This window comes from Vigna unguiculata, chromosome 9, assembly GCF_004118075.2.
Source record: "Vigna unguiculata cultivar IT97K-499-35 chromosome 9, ASM411807v1, whole genome shotgun sequence".
Taxonomy (NCBI): Eukaryota; Viridiplantae; Streptophyta; class Magnoliopsida; order Fabales; family Fabaceae; genus Vigna; species Vigna unguiculata.
The window spans coordinates 43,580,447-43,598,193 of record NC_040287.1 but is presented as its reverse complement, the minus strand read 5'-3'; the positions used below and the strand labels follow the sequence as shown (position 1 = coordinate 43,598,193).

The window sequence follows — 17,747 nt, the reverse complement described above, 5'->3', positions numbered from 1 at the left end:
ACCTTACCGATGAGGATGGAAATAGACAAAAATTTGAAACACATTATGTTTAAGGATGACAAATAAATTCGTCCCCCTTTTGATGAAAAATCCTTACATTGGTTGGATATATGTATAGGTATGGAGATACCCGACTTTTTCAATTGGGTATTGAGATAAGATAACCATATCCGTCATAATACTCATCCCGTTTAAATTATTAAAATACTTATAGTTTATTAAGTAATCTTATATATATATATATATATATATAAAAGATTATATATATATATATATATATATATATATATATATATATATATATATATATATATATATATATAAAATACCCATCCGAACATCTAATATTAAATGAAAATTTGATTCTTTCATTTGAGTATATTAATTAATAAAGTAAAAATATTATCATATTTAATTTTTATACACTCTTTTAAATTTGAAATATCAAACACCTAACCATGTCTTTTAAAGAAATTGTCAAAGAAACCAACAGTTTACCTTTCAGACCAACTTATAACACAATGAGATTAAAAGAATTTACATTTCCAATATGTTTTAATTAAATACGCATGAACTAAATTCACTTTCATATTCGACATATTTCTCAACAATTTATAAATATAAGTGGTAATTCAACTTAATTTTCTTAAATATAACTTTAGATTTAAGTCTTATGGATTAAAGATATAACTAAGTTATTAATTAGATACTATTTACAAATTACTTGTACTTCACGCTTATTTAGTTAGAATCATCTCATTCCAAATAATATCTTTAATTTTAACCTTTAAAGCAATTATAATAAATCAACAATTTATCTTGCACCATATTTTAAAATTAAATAAGAAAAGAATTTATTTTCAATAATTTAGTTGGATTTTAGTATAGAAAAGGGAAAAATGTTAAAAGATTAATTAAAAGTGATAAACACAATATATGCGTAAAAAAAAATAACATCTATAACTAATTTGAATTCATCTATCACAAATGTTTAGTTTTTTAGAACAATGAAATCTTTTATTTTAGAAGGTGGTGAGTAAATTTAGATAGTTTGAGCTAAAAAAAATGAGTAAACAGGGAAGCGCGACTCTTACAATTTTTTTATGGCCAAGAACAACATGATCACCTAAAAATAAGGTTAAACAGAAGAAAGTCCCACCTTTGAATGGTAAAACAATGCAAAAAGTGGTTGGTAAAAGCGCAATTTTTTCTCAGAGGTGACACCTATTGGTGTGAGAGTAGTATAAAAGAGAAGTTGATACAAAGAGCAAATCAGCTTCTGGGTACCTCTCTCTCTACCTGAGAAGGAGGAGCCTTGCATTGGCTCACACAAAGTCTCCCTTCAATTCTCATGCAATAGTAAATAAAAAAGGATGGAACACACCAATAACACCATGGCTCGTACCCTTTTTCTCATAGTGTTCCTTTCCACCATTGTGGTTGCAGCACATGGACGTGGTCGTCATATGACTGCTCAGAATGTCACTTATGATGGTAAGTCATTGTTTATTGATGGAAGGCGTGAGCTGCTATTTTCTGGTTCCATCCACTACCCACGAAGCACACCAGATGTAAGTTACTTTGATCATAATCATGTTACAATATTTTATTTCTTCATGCAAAGAGAAAAAGTTTTATGGTCCATCGAACATGTTTGTACATGAATACTACAGATGTGGCATGTCCTTCTTGACAATGCAAGACGTGGAGGCATAAATGTCATCCAAACCTACGTGTTTTGGAATGCTCATGAACCCCAACAAGGACAGGTGAATTACTTGTTTTCTCTTTATTCAATTGATTCGGGACCACAAAACTCAAAGGGGTGTTGTGAAAATGTTTTTTCTCTGTCAATATGCAGTTCAACTTTGAAGGTAATTACGACTTAGTAAAGTTTATTAAACTTGTTCAAGAGCATGGAATGTTTGTCACTCTTAGGGTTGGACCTTTCATCCAAGCCGAGTGGAACCATGGGTAAAATATCCATTCATTAATATGATTTTCAAATATATGATTCCTTTTCCTTTGTTATTCTCAACCTTACTTTCTTTCCTCATATGTTCATTAGAGGACTTCCATATTGGCTTAGGGAGGTTCCTGGCACCATATTCCGCTGTGATAATGAGCCTTATAAGGTAGTCTCAATCCCCCATATATAATTCCTTTAACATGAAAATTGAATACATAATTTAATCATTAACATGAAAATTCCTTTGATTTGAAGCAACACATGCAAGCATTTGTGACAAAGATTGTACAAATGATGAAAGATGAGAAACTCTTTGCACCCCAAGGAGGTCCCATTGTCTTAGCACAGGTTTTTATTTTGCAACCAACCAAGTGTTTAATTTCTTTTTGAGTGATAAATGTATGTAAACATGTTGCATTATTCAATGGCTACAGATTGAGAATGAGTACAACCACATTCAACGTGCATACGGTGAGAAGGGTGACAGCTATGTCCAATGGGCTGCAAACATGGCAGTAGCATTGAACGTTGGAGTTCCATGGGTCATGTGTAAGCAAACAGATGCACCAGATCCAGTGGTAAGTCATGACAAAATAGGAGTAGCATGGCCATAAATTCTTTTCCAACTTAGCTTGACATCATGTGATTTCATTCATAGATCAATGCATGCAATGGAAGACATTGTGGTGATACCTTCTCGGGGCCAAACAAACCATACAAACCAGCCATATGGACAGAGAACTGGACCGCTCAGTAAGATATGACTTAATGTTTATCCTTGGTGAAGGAAATCAAAATCATGAGCACTCCTAATAATGCATTTTATTTGGTAACTTGAACTTCAGGTATAGAGCACATGGAGATCCACCATCCCAAAGATCCGCAGAAGATATTGCCTTTTCAATTGCTCGATTTTTCGCCAAGGGTGGAAGTTTGGTTAACTACTATATGGTGTTTCTCTTATCATCTAAATCTTTTGGTACTTATATAATTTTAGGCCAATATTATTTTCTTAAATTTGTAACTCAATGTGCAACTTTTGTAGTATCACGGAGGAACAAACTTTGGCAGAACCAGTTCTGCCTTTACCCCAACTCGTTATTATGATGAGGCGCCTCTTGATGAATACGGTCTACAAAGAGAACCAAAATGGACTCATTTGAGGGATGTGCACAAAGCCGTGCTCCTTTGCAGGAAGGCTATCCTTGCTGGCGATACCAATGTGGAAAAGTTGAACGAATTCCACGAGGTAAACATATGACATTATTTATAATGTTGCATACAGAGAAGGTAGTGTCACAAAAATATCGAGCTAAATTAAATTGGTATATGTGTCATGCAGATTAGAACCATTGAGAAGCTTGGAACAAACTTGTGTGTTGCTTTCATCACTAACAACCACACAACAGATGCAGCCACAATTAACTTCAGGGGCACTGACTACTTTTTGCCTCCACATTCCATTAGCATCCTCCCTGATTGCAAGACTGTGGTCTTCAACACACAAAGTGTAATTAACTAACTTGTTTGTTCATCTCCAATATGTTATCACATACAATTCAAAAATGGGTGTTTGACTCACATATGACACATGTAATAGATTGTTTCACAACATAATTCAAGGAACTACGAAAGGTCTCCCATTGCAAACAATTTCCAATGGGAGATGTTCAACGAGGCCATCCCAACAACAAAAAAAATGGATATGTACCAAAACGCTCCGGCAGAGCTTTACACTTTGCTCAAGGACACTAGTGATTATGCTTGGTACACCACCAGGTGAGTTTGTGTAAGCTGATTAATTAAATATTTTATTTTGGAAACATTTTATACAACTGTTATCTCCAACTTGTAATCTATCTATTCACTACAGCTTTGAGTTGGCTCCAGGAGACTTGCCAACAAAGCCTGGAGTTCTCCCAGTTGTTCAAATATCGAGTGAGGGACACACAATGGTTGCATTTGTAAATGGAGACTTCATTGGTAAGGACATAAAGTTAAAAAAGAATATATCATAAGATGAGGAGACAAGTTTCTAAAGACAATGTCTTGATTATTTTGTGTTAGGAACTGCACATGGAACTCATGAAAAAAAATCTTTTAAATTCCAACGACCAGTACCACTTAGGGTTGGAACCAACTACATTTCCATCTTGGCTGGCACAGTTGGATTACCTGTATGAGACTTAATTTTTTCCTTCTTGTGTGTTTAATGAACATCGATCCAAGTTTCTATGAGTATAACAAAATAACATTGTTTCATCCCTTCAAATTTCAAATATATAGGACAGCGGAGCTTACATGGAACATAGATACGCAGGGCCCGATTATGTAAACATCCTCGCTCTCAACACAGGAACACTTGATCTCACTACCTATATGTGGGGTCATCGGGTTAGTTGATATATAACTCTATAGTAAAATTGTGGTTCAACATGTTACAATGACATAGCTAAAGCAATTAATTTTAATTGATAGGTTGGTATCAAGGGTGAAGGCATGAAAGTTTTTAGCGATGAAGGATCATTAAAGGCAAAATGGAAGCCACTCAGTCCAATCCCACGCCCTCTCACTTGGTACAGGGTAAGAAATATCACATGTCTTATATCAAACTACGATATTTAAGAAACACTTTAAAACTATTTACACCATTTTTTAACGATATCATGCATTGGTTTTATAGACAAGATTTGCCACTCCAGAGGGAACAGGTCCAGTTGCCATCAGGATGACTGGAATGGGCAAAGGAATGATGTGGATCAATGGTAAAAGCATTGGTCGCCACTGGATGAGTTACCTGTCCCCAATTGGAAAGCCCACACAATCAGAGTAAGCAAACCGCTCTTTAGAAATGAAAACTTTTCTCTTGGTCTTTTTAAACACAATAAAATGAGTGTTGTGTTGAACATTTCGTAACTTGCATCACTCATTCAGGTTCCACATCCCAAGATCTTTCCTCAACCCACAAGACAACTTACTTGTTATATTTGAAGAGGAACCTTTGGCTCCAGGACAAGTTGAGATATTGAACGTGAATAGAGACACAATTTGCAGTTTCATTGCAGAGAGCGACCCTCCCAATGTGAATTCATGGGTGTCCAGAAGAGGAAATTTTCACCCTATTGTGCCATATCTTGGACCCCAAGCCTCACTAATGTGTCCACCTGGGAAAAAGATTATGACAGTTGAGTTTGCCAGCTTTGGCAATCCAAGTGGTTACTGTGGAGAGTATATTTTGGGGACTTGCAATGCTGCTGCTACCAAGCAAATCGTGGAGCAGGAATGCTTAGGCAAAGAAACTTGCTCGATTACATTAAATCGTGCAGTGTTCAACCAAAACGGCGCGGATCCATGCCCAAATATATTGGTGAAAACCCTTGCAATCCAAGTGAGGTGTTCTTAGATCAATCAATCAATAAATGAATCCAAGATGGTTGGTTATATTTTTTTCAAATAGAGTCCAGGAGCTCAACTTGTATCATTGTTTTTGGGTTATCATACTTGAATTCAATGATTACATTATTTGTTATTTCTCTCGCAATAAAAATTCCACCCATTCAATTTTGTTTACAACTTTCATATTTTGTCTCATCTTTAATTTTTTTTCAATGTTGTCTATATCTGTTTTTACCCATGCATATATATCGAAATTGATAAATTACATTCTTACTACGTAATTTTTCATTTTGAAAATATTAATTCACTTCAGTTTTTATAATTATATTAATACATTAATCTTTAAATATAAAATAAATGATTATTTGTATATGCTATCAAATAATTATCGAAATTAAAATCAGGAACTAACATTTCAATACTTCTAATAATACATTTCTCAAATTGAGGTCAATGAACATTTAAGTATATATTCATCCTCCAACCCTCTAAAATGTCTTTGAAAAAGATAACAATGAAAATGTTTCATACTTTAAAATGGGTAATACCTCCTATATTATTAAACTGGCAATATTGTTTTACCCTACTTGAAATCAAAACAAATATATATTTTTACCTTGAAAATGTTCAAAACTTAAATACTGTTATAATAATTATAAAATTCTATTACTATAAAATTTTATTATATTTATTTTTTATTTGAAGAAAATGCACTAAAAAAATAATAAGAAATCCTTTCTTATAAATATTAAAGCATAATAATAATAATTTCGAGCATGGACTATGATATAATGTTTATAATTAAGAAGTAAGAATAAAATGTTAGACTTGTATAAAAACTATTTATAAAGAGTTATATGACATATTTAGCTTTATGGTGTATTTGGACAATGCAATTTAAAAGAATAATTCATTTATTTAGATAATTTGAATTTCTTGGAAGTAAAATGACTTTTTTGGATGAAGAAATTAAAAAAAAAATTGAAATTGAAGAATTTTAAGAAAATATTTCAAATAACTAAATCAATAGAATTTGAAATTCACTCAAAAAAGAAAGAAATTGAAAGTTCAGAAGTTGTGAAATTCCTCATTGGTCAAGATAAAAAACGGTCGAGACTGACTCGACCAACAATCGACCAGGACTAACTTGGTCGAATTCAGACAAATCTCGATTAGGACCGACTCCATTGAATTTGACCAAATTTTTTGCTACAGCCAACTCGACGAAATTTGGCTGGAGCCAACTCGATCAAAATTTGGTCGGAGTCGAGTATGACCCCAGATGAAATTCAATCGAATTCAACCAAGTCATCCCTGACAAAAATTTGTCCGAATGCGACCGAAGTTTGACTTGGCCGAACTATGTCGAGTAAGACATGTTCGAAATTTGGCCAATTTGGCACAGTGGACCCTGCCTGAATTGTGGTGGAATTTAGTAGAGTCAACCTTAGCCAAATTCGACTGAATCAACCTTGATAAAAACTTTTGCAAAATTTGACCTAGTCACTAGAGAGACATTCTGATAAAATTATAGTTTATATCATTAGAAATTTGGCCAAATTTGGTCGAGTAAATCGGATTGAAATTTGATCGAATTTGAATATTTTAAGTTGACTAATATATTTTTCAAATTCAATTTCAAATTTTTATATGATAAAATAAATACAATTAAAGTGAAAGTTTATCTTATAAGAGAAATTCAATTATTTTATCCAAACAAGAAACTAAAATGTAAAATATTTCAACTCTCTATTCAAATAGATTATTTAGAAAATGAAGATAATTGAATTGTAAGAAATTAAAAAACTATACATTTCAATTTCTTAAAATTGTTAAAATGCATCATCCAAATACAAGGCTTTTGCACATATTCTCGTATAGAAATATTAATCCGTGAGTATCAAATAATAAATTTATTATACTAGTTTTTCTTACAAGAAATTATTGGCATTATAATTTATTTTTGTATATTTTATACAAATATGTTAAAATCTGAAAATAAATTTTAGAGTGAGATTCACAAGTCATTTTATTGAGCTTTTATATTTTATTTAACTAACTTATAAATTTATTTGACTAGAAAATTGTATTTTAAAAGAACAATTAATTTTAAATATTTACTTGAAGTAATATTTAAGTTTACATTTTTTATACTTTTAATATTTTTTTAAATTGTCGCGTCCCTTGCCTCTTCTAGTATTATACAATTTACTTTAATTATTATTATACTATTTATTATAATATTTTATGTTTGAATATTTGATAAGGTAAACGATCAAAATTAAGTGAAATCATTAAAATATATTAAACATATTGTTATAAAAAAAATAAACGGTATAAAAACCATGTAATAACGTTCTTCTATTTTATTTTTCATTGCTGCTAGTTTAATAAGTTTGCTTAGAAAACTTTAAGCTTTTACAAAAAGTCATATATAGTTTAAAAAAAAAACAGACTTCCTAAATATTATTTTAAACGGAAAAAGTCTCATTAATTAATTTTGTGTTTTTTTGTAATATTTTAAATGGTAGTCTAATTAATTAGCGTGAATTTCTTGAGAAAAAAAAATATTAGTATTGTAAAGTCAGATGAACGTCCTTGAAGGAGAATTGGAAGGAAATCCATGGAAGACAGCAAGAAGATGAAGTGCAGCGGAATAGATGATATGAACAAGAAGAGCTCTCGGCAATGGATGTTTTTGGTGAAGATGAAGAGTAGAAGTGATGCTATGGTGTGGAAGGTGGCTAGAGGAGATGAAGGAGAAGAATAGCCATATATGCTTTCAAATTAATAGAAGTGTGGGGTGATCTCAACACTATCACCTATTAGCAATTCAAGAGTAACCATTACAATAGTTGAATGAGTAACCATTACACTTGAGCTTGGGCTTGTTGGGTTCACATCATCTTCCTCACCTTTTATTGATCTGGCATTTGGACTTGATAATTTTATCTTTTGCTGATTGTAATAGAGTAAGATACATTAAAATATGTTCAAATTCCATTAAAACTAATTGATATATTTTTTTCTAGACCAAAAATTAGTGTAAATTACTTCTTATAATATATATTATATTATATTCTTTATGGGTGAAAATACTACTAGAGTTAGGAACGTGTAAGTCTCCTTATGAAAAATTGAAACAAAAGCATTGAAGTATAAACAAGTATAACAAATAAACACGTCCTTCGTAGATAATGCTCGGATCGATTCTCATTTTGTTAATAAATTTTCATATTGACTAGATATGAGTATTGTACGGAGAATACCTAACTTTTTCAATACGGGTTGGGCATGGAGATGAGGATGAGATGTACATAATTGCCTCCTCCCATCTCCGTACCTGCAATAATATTCATCATCGTCGTATCTTCATCCCCACTTAAAGTATTAAAATACTAATAGTTTATTAAGTAACCTTATATATATATATATATATATATATATATATATATATATATATATGTATATTCTAGGGGATGTGAGATTTTTTAAGACATGTTATTTTTATCAGTCCAATAAAAGTTTTTATAAGAGAAAAAATATTTTGAAGATGCAAATGAATTTCTTGACAAGTCAAACAATTAGAAAAAATAAAAAATAGAAGATGTGCATTATATGTTTGTGCGTTGTAGTAGAGTAGTGTGATAGGGTAGGGTGATTCTTGGAGGTAAAGACAAATAATATATTCAATTGATGATGTGTTTTTTCCAACACACACACACACACACACACACACACACACACACACACACACACATATATATATATATATATATATATATATATATTATAAATCTTCTATTTTTATTTTTTCTTATTATTTGACTTGTCATGAAGTTCATTCTCATCTTAAGATATTTTTTTCTCTTATCACAATCTTTGGGCAATTATGTTCAAATGTGATGTATCAAAATTAAATATTTTTTATTTCTTACATTGGAATATTTTTACTTTTTTTAATATTTTTAATTATTGTATCTTTTCTTTTCACATGAGAATATTTAATACTTTCAATTTAAATGTTCAATAACTTAAATAGAGCTGTCAAAATGGGTTGGAACCCGCGAGCCAACCTGGCTCACCACGAGTTTGGGCCGGGTTGAGTTGAAATTTTTTTACAAATTTCAATACGGGTTGATTTTTTATCCGGCTCATCTGGGTTGAACCCGTGGTGAGCCGGGTTGGCTCACCAACCCGTAGATAGAAGGGTCACACAAGTGTTTTTATTTTTTTATTAAGTTAGGCTTTACATTTGGGTCATGTTAAGTTGTTTTTTTATCCAACACATAAATAATTTGTATTTTTTATTTTGGTTTGTATTTGGATTGTATTAAAGTTTATTTAGATTTTAATTAGAATTACAATTTAGTTTTGACAGAAAAAAAATAAAAAAATAATATTTTTTTTAATTAAGTGAACCCATGAGCCAACCCGTTTAACCTGCCAACCCGTGGTGGGCCGGGCTGGGTTCAAATTTTTTTGGCTCGCTAAAAAGTGAGCCGGGTTGGGTTGGCTCACTAAATCATCAACCCGTGGTGGGTGGAGCCGGGTCGGGTCGGGTTACCCATCTTGACATCTCAAAGCTTAAACCTCTCATTTACTAAATAGTATAATAAACTTATTTTCATTATTTTATTATTATTAATTTTTATTTCATTTGAAAAATTCTTTTTTGTTTCGCTCAAATAATTTTTATTATCTCTCAACCCTTCAAATAAGATAATATTTGAAAAGTTTTCTTAAATGTCTAAGGTTATTTTGATCTTATTATACTCTTAATTATATATTTGTTATCTTTTGTGCAATTTCATTCAATAGTCTATCAAATTGTTGTTATTTGGTCATGTCTAAGGTCTTTTTGATCTTATTATACTCTTAATTATACATTTGTTATCTTTTGTGCAATTTCATTCAATAATCTATTAAATTGTTATCATTTGATCATTTTTTAATATTTTTAACTGTGATTTATTTTTATCATGTAGAATAGTGTTTTTATATTTTTTATACAATCATTTTTATTTTTTTAACTCATTATCATATGTGTAATTTTATTACTATAATTGTATAAATAAACTTTATTTACTATATTATAATAATTTAATATAATTGTCATTAATTCTTTTTATCATCGTTCAACATATATTGAAGTTCAAAAGATAAAACATCAATGTTAAATTTCAATTATTATTAATTTAGTATTTGTTTTTTGTGTGATTTTGATCAACTAATGTATTATAATTTTTATTCGTGTACAAAAAAAAATAGATTTTATTATAATTAAAAAATTGAAGTAAACATATATTTAATATTTTTTAATTTAAATATTTCTTTTCCACTTAATCTTTTTAAAAAATATTTTTAAATATTATCAACTAGGTAATATTAACGTATGCAAATTTAATAAATGTTTTGGATTTCATCAAATTTTATTTGGTATTTTAATTTGAATTGTATACAACTACAATTTATTTCTAAATATTTGATATTGAAGAAACAAAAATACACTCCTTTTAATATTAAATATATAATAATATTATGTGTTTTTATTGTATTTTTTATTATTTAGAAAAATAGTTAATATTTACACAATAAAAGAGCGGGTACGAGTATGAATATATACCTTACCGATGAGGATGGAAATAGACAAAAATTTGAAACACATTATGTTTAAGGATGACAAATAAACTCGTCCCCTTTTGATGAAAAATCCTTACATTGGTTGGATATATGTATAGGTATGGAGATACCCGACTTTTTCAATTGGGTATTGAGATAAGATAACCATATCCGTCATAATACTCATCCCGTTTAAATTATTAAAATACTTATAGTTTATTAAGTAATCTTATATATATATATATATATATATATATATATATATATATATATATATATATATATATATATAAAATACCCATCCGAACATCTAATATTAAATGAAAATTTGATTCTTTCATTTGAGTATATTAATTAATAAAGTAAAAATATTATCATATTTAATTTTTATACACTCTTTTAAATTTGAAATATCAAACACCTAACCATGTCTTTTAAAGAAATTGTCAAAGAAACCAACAGTTTACCTTTCAGACCAACTTATAACACAATGAGATTAAAAGAATTTACATTTCCAATATGTTTTAATTAAATACGCATGAACTAAATTCACTTTCATATTCGACATATTTCTCAACAATTTATAAATATAAGTGGTAATTCAACTTAATTTTCTTAAATATAACTTTAGATTTAAGTCTTATGGATTAAAGATATAACTAAGTTATTAATTAGATACTATTTACAAATTACTTGTACTTCACGCTTATTTAGTTAGAATCATCTCATTCCAAATAATATCTTTAATTTTAACCTTTAAAGCAATTATAATAAATCAACAATTTATCTTGCACCATATTTTAAAATTAAATAAGAAAAGAATTTATTTTCAATAATTTAGTTGGATTTTAGTATAGAAAAGGGAAAAATGTTAAAAGATTAATTAAAAGTGATAAACACAATATATGCGTAAAAAAAAATAACATCTATAACTAATTTGAATTCATCTATCACAAATGTTTAGTTTTTTAGAACAATGAAATCTTTTATTTTAGAAGGTGGTGAGTAAATTTAGATAGTTTGAGCTAAAAAAAATGAGTAAACAGGGAAGCGCGACTCTTACAATTTTTTTATGGCCAAGAACAACATGATCACCTAAAAATAAGGTTAAACAGAAGAAAGTCCCACCTTTGAATGGTAAAACAATGCAAAAAGTGGTTGGTAAAAGCGCAATTTTTTCTCAGAGGTGACACCTATTGGTGTGAGAGTAGTATAAAAGAGAAGTTGATACAAAGAGCAAATCAGCTTCTGGGTACCTCTCTCTCTACCTGAGAAGGAGGAGCCTTGCATTGGCTCACACAAAGTCTCCCTTCAATTCTCATGCAATAGTAAATAAAAAAGGATGGAACACACCAATAACACCATGGCTCGTACCCTTTTTCTCATAGTGTTCCTTTCCACCATTGTGGTTGCAGCACATGGACGTGGTCGTCATATGACTGCTCAGAATGTCACTTATGATGGTAAGTCATTGTTTATTGATGGAAGGCGTGAGCTGCTATTTTCTGGTTCCATCCACTACCCACGAAGCACACCAGATGTAAGTTACTTTGATCATAATCATGTTACAATATTTTATTTCTTCATGCAAAGAGAAAAAGTTTTATGGTCCATCGAACATGTTTGTACATGAATACTACAGATGTGGCCTGTCCTTCTTGACAATGCAAGACGTGGAGGCATAAATGTCATCCAAACCTACGTGTTTTGGAATGCTCATGAACCCCAACAAGGACAGGTGAATTACTTGTTTTCTCTTTATTCAATTGATTCGGGACCACAAAACTCAAAGGGGTGTTGTGAAAATGTTTTTTCTCTGTCAATATGCAGTTCAACTTTGAAGGTAATTACGACTTAGTAAAGTTTATTAAACTTGTTCAAGAGCATGGAATGTTTGTCACTCTTAGGGTTGGACCTTTCATCCAAGCCGAGTGGAACCATGGGTAAAATATCCATTCATTAATATGATTTTCAAATATATGATTCCTTTTCCTTTGTTATTCTCAACCTTACTTTCTTTCCTCATATGTTCATTAGAGGACTTCCATATTGGCTTAGGGAGGTTCCTGGCACCATATTCCGCTGTGATAATGAGCCTTATAAGGTAGTCTCAATCCCCCATATATAATTCCTTTAACATGAAAATTGAATACATAATTTAATCATTAACATGAAAATTCCTTTGATTTGAAGCAACACATGCAAGCATTTGTGACAAAGATTGTACAAATGATGAAAGATGAGAAACTCTTTGCACCCCAAGGAGGTCCCATTGTCTTAGCACAGGTTTTTATTTTGCAACCAACCAAGTGTTTAATTTCTTTTTGAGTGATAAATGTATGTAAACATGTTGCATTATTCAATGGCTACAGATTGAGAATGAGTACAACCACATTCAACGTGCATACGGTGAGAAGGGTGACAGCTATGTCCAATGGGCTGCAAACATGGCAGTAGCATTGAACGTTGGAGTTCCATGGGTCATGTGTAAGCAAACAGATGCACCAGATCCAGTGGTAAGTCATGACAAAATAGGAGTAGCATGGCCATAAATTCTTTTCCAACTTAGCTTGACATCATGTGATTTCATTCATAGATCAATGCATGCAATGGAAGACATTGTGGTGATACCTTCTCGGGGCCAAACAAACCATACAAACCAGCCATATGGACAGAGAACTGGACCGCTCAGTAAGATATGACTTAATGTTTATCCTTGGTGAAGGAAATCAAAATCATGAGCACTCCTAATAATGCATTTTATTTGGTAACTTGAACTTCAGGTATAGAGCACATGGAGATCCACCATCCCAAAGATCCGCAGAAGATATTGCCTTTTCAATTGCTCGATTTTTCGCCAAGGGTGGAAGTTTGGTTAACTACTATATGGTGTTTCTCTTATCATCTAAATCTTTTGGTACTTATATAATTTTAGGCCAATATTATTTTCTTAAATTTGTAACTCAATGTGCAACTTTTGTAGTATCACGGAGGAACAAACTTTGGCAGAACCAGTTCTGCCTTTACCCCAACTCGTTATTATGATGAGGCGCCTCTTGATGAATACGGTCTACAAAGAGAACCAAAATGGACTCATTTGAGGGATGTGCACAAAGCCGTGCTCCTTTGCAGGAAGGCTATCCTTGCTGGCGATACCAATGTGGAAAAGTTGAACGAATTCCACGAGGTAAACATATGACATTATTTATAATGTTGCATACAGAGAAGGTAGTGTCACAAAAATATCGAGCTAAATTAAATTGGTATATGTGTCATGCAGATTAGAACCATTGAGAAGCTTGGAACAAACTTGTGTGTTGCTTTCATCACTAACAACCACACAACAGATGCAGCCACAATTAACTTCAGGGGCACTGACTACTTTTTGCCTCCACATTCCATTAGCATCCTCCCTGATTGCAAGACTGTGGTCTTCAACACACAAAGTGTAATTAACTAACTTGTTTGTTCATCTCCAATATGTTATCACATACAATTCAAAAATGGGTGTTTGACTCACATATGACACATGTAATAGATTGTTTCACAACATAATTCAAGGAACTACGAAAGGTCTCCCATTGCAAACAATTTCCAATGGGAGATGTTCAACGAGGCCATCCCAACAACAAAAAAAATGGATATGTACCAAAACGCTCCGGCAGAGCTTTACACTTTGCTCAAGGACACTAGTGATTATGCTTGGTACACCACCAGGTGAGTTTGTGTAAGCTGATTAATTAAATATTTTATTTTGGAAACATTTTATACAACTGTTATCTCCAACTTGTAATCTATCTATTCACTACAGCTTTGAGTTGGCTCCAGGAGACTTGCCAACAAAGCCTGGAGTTCTCCCAGTTGTTCAAATATCGAGTGAGGGACACACAATGGTTGCATTTGTAAATGGAGACTTCATTGGTAAGGACATAAAGTTAAAAAAGAATATATCATAAGATGAGGAGACAAGTTTCTAAAGACAATGTCTTGATTATTTTGTGTTAGGAACTGCACATGGAACTCATGAAAAAAAATCTTTTAAATTCCAACGACCAGTACCACTTAGGGTTGGAACCAACTACATTTCCATCTTGGCTGGCACAGTTGGATTACCTGTATGAGACTTAATTTTTTCCTTCTTGTGTGTTTAATGAACATCGATCCAAGTTTCTATGAGTATAACAAAATAACATTGTTTCATCCCTTCAAATTTCAAATATATAGGACAGCGGAGCTTACATGGAACATAGATACGCAGGGCCCGATTATGTAAACATCCTCGCTCTCAACACAGGAACACTTGATCTCACTACCTATATGTGGGGTCATCGGGTTAGTTGATATATAACTCTATAGTAAAATTGTGGTTCAACATGTTACAATGACATAGCTAAAGCAATTAATTTTAATTGATAGGTTGGTATCAAGGGTGAAGGCATGAAAGTTTTTAGCGATGAAGGATCATTAAAGGCAAAATGGAAGCCACTCAGTCCAATCCCACGCCCTCTCACTTGGTACAGGGTAAGAAATATCACATGTCTTATATCAAACTACGATATTTAAGAAACACTTTAAAACTATTTACACCATTTTTTAACGATATCATGCATTGGTTTTATAGACAAGATTTGCCACTCCAGAGGGAACAGGTCCAGTTGCCATCAGGATGACTGGAATGGGCAAAGGAATGATGTGGATCAATGGTAAAAGCATTGGTCGCCACTGGATGAGTTACCTGTCCCCAATTGGAAAGCCCACACAATCAGAGTAAGCAAACCGCTCTTTAGAAATGAAAACTTTTCTCTTGGTCTTTTTAAACACAATAAAATGAGTGTTGTGTTGAACATTTCGTAACTTGCATCACTCATTCAGGTTCCACATCCCAAGATCTTTCCTCAACCCACAAGACAACTTACTTGTTATATTTGAAGAGGAACCTTTGGCTCCAGGACAAGTTGAGATATTGAACGTGAATAGAGACACAATTTGCAGTTTCATTGCAGAGAGCGACCCTCCCAATGTGAATTCATGGGTGTCCAGAAGAGGAAATTTTCACCCTATTGTGCCATATCTTGGACCCCAAGCCTCACTAATGTGTCCACCTGGGAAAAAGATTATGACAGTTGAGTTTGCCAGCTTTGGCAATCCAAGTGGTTACTGTGGAGAGTATATTTTGGGGACTTGCAATGCTGCTGCTACCAAGCAAATCGTGGAGCAGGAATGCTTAGGCAAAGAAACTTGCTCGATTACATTAAATCGTGCAGTGTTCAACCAAAACGGCGCGGATCCATGCCCAAATATATTGGTGAAAACCCTTGCAATCCAAGTGAGGTGTTCTTAGATCAATCAATCAATAAATGAATCCAAGATGGTTGGTTATATTTTTTTCAAATAGAGTCCAGGAGCTCAACTTGTATCATTGTTTTTGGGTTATCATACTTGAATTCAATGATTACATTATTTGTTATTTCTCTCGCAATAAAAATTCCACCCATTCAATTTTGTTTACAACTTTCATATTTTGTCTCATCTTTAATTTTTTTTCAATGTTGTCTATATCTGTTTTTACCCATGCATATATATCGAAATTGATAAATTACATTCTTACTACATAATTTTTCATTTTGAAAATATTAATTCACTTCAGTTTTTATAATTATATTGACAAAAAGATGAAAGTATATATTATCATTATGGTGGTAAAGGTCATTTGAGTTGTACTTATTGTACACCAAAGCATCTTACAAATAACGAAAAGAACATAGAAACACATTTTGCTCATGAAGATGATGATTCTGATTATGGCCATATGGATGTTACTCATCTTGATATTATTATTTTCTTTGTTAAAGCAAATGGAAGCATTGATCACCTCATTGATTATGAGAGTCTTACAAAAAATATCTCATATTGAAATTTACGTTTATATAAAGAAACGAATGTTTGCACTAGTACTTATTAAAATAAGAATATAGAAATGATCCTATTTGTTCTTGTATTTATATGAAATGATCCAAAAATGAATTTGCCATAATTATTATTTATGTAGATGACATAAACATCGTTGGAACTCTTAATGAGCTCACAAAGGCAATTGATTACTCAAAGAAATAATTTGAGATGAATGATTTTTGAAGGGCAAAGTCTTATTTGAAATTACAAATTGAGTATTTTAACAAAGGTGTTTTTGTACATCAAGAAGCTTATATAATGAAAGTGCTTAAAAGGTTCAATATGGACAAATCACATTCATTATGCACTCCAATGGTGGTGAGGTCATTAGATGTTGATAAAGACCCTTTTAGACCTCAAGAAAAAGATGAAGAACTACTTGGTCTTGAAGTACCATATCTTAGTGTTATAGGAGCACTAATGTATCTTGCTAATTATACTCGACCTGATATAGCATTTGCTGTAAATTTGTTAGCAAGATATAGTTCTTCACCTACAAGAAGACATTGGAATGGAGTAAAACAAATACTATGTTACCTTAAGGGCACTATGAATATGGGCTTATTTTACCCAAATGATTCAAAAATATATCTAATGGGTTATGTAGATGCAGGTTATTTATCAGATCCTCATAATGGTCAATCACAAACAGGATATTAGTTCACATGTGATGGCACAGTGATTTCATGGCGATCTGTGAAACAAACAATAACAGCAACATCATCAAATCATGCAGAAATTTTAGCATTACATGAGGCAAGTCATGAATGCGTTTGGCTAAGGTCTATAATTCAACATGTGCGACAAA

The 17,747-nt window shown here is 31.8% G+C and overlaps 2 protein-coding genes across 2 annotated transcripts; both read left to right on the top strand.

Annotated features, from left to right (window-relative positions):
* Positions 1–1,289: 1,289 nt before the first annotated feature.
* LOC114162990 (beta-galactosidase 13-like) lies at positions 1,290–5,539 on the top strand. Its single transcript, XM_028047023.1, has 17 exons — positions 1,290–1,571; positions 1,674–1,769; positions 1,862–1,974; positions 2,069–2,135; positions 2,225–2,317; positions 2,404–2,547; positions 2,628–2,722; positions 2,815–2,920; positions 3,015–3,218; positions 3,312–3,479; positions 3,570–3,748; positions 3,843–3,952; positions 4,037–4,146; positions 4,256–4,363; positions 4,448–4,552; positions 4,653–4,798; positions 4,904–5,539. The coding sequence occupies exons 1-17, from the start codon at positions 1,374–1,376 to the stop codon at positions 5,370–5,372; spliced, it is 2,511 nt and encodes an 836-aa protein (XP_027902824.1). The 5' UTR covers positions 1,290–1,373; the 3' UTR covers positions 5,373–5,539.
* A 6,706-nt stretch (positions 5,540–12,245) lies between these two features.
* Positions 12,246–16,495, top strand: LOC114162989 (beta-galactosidase 13-like). Its single transcript, XM_028047022.1, has 17 exons — positions 12,246–12,527; positions 12,630–12,725; positions 12,818–12,930; positions 13,025–13,091; positions 13,181–13,273; positions 13,360–13,503; positions 13,584–13,678; positions 13,771–13,876; positions 13,971–14,174; positions 14,268–14,435; positions 14,526–14,704; positions 14,799–14,908; positions 14,993–15,102; positions 15,212–15,319; positions 15,404–15,508; positions 15,609–15,754; positions 15,860–16,495. Exons 1-17 carry the CDS (start codon positions 12,330–12,332, stop codon positions 16,326–16,328), a joined length of 2,511 nt encoding a protein of 836 aa, XP_027902823.1. The 5' UTR covers positions 12,246–12,329; the 3' UTR covers positions 16,329–16,495.
* Positions 16,496–17,747: the final 1,252 nt, after the last annotated feature.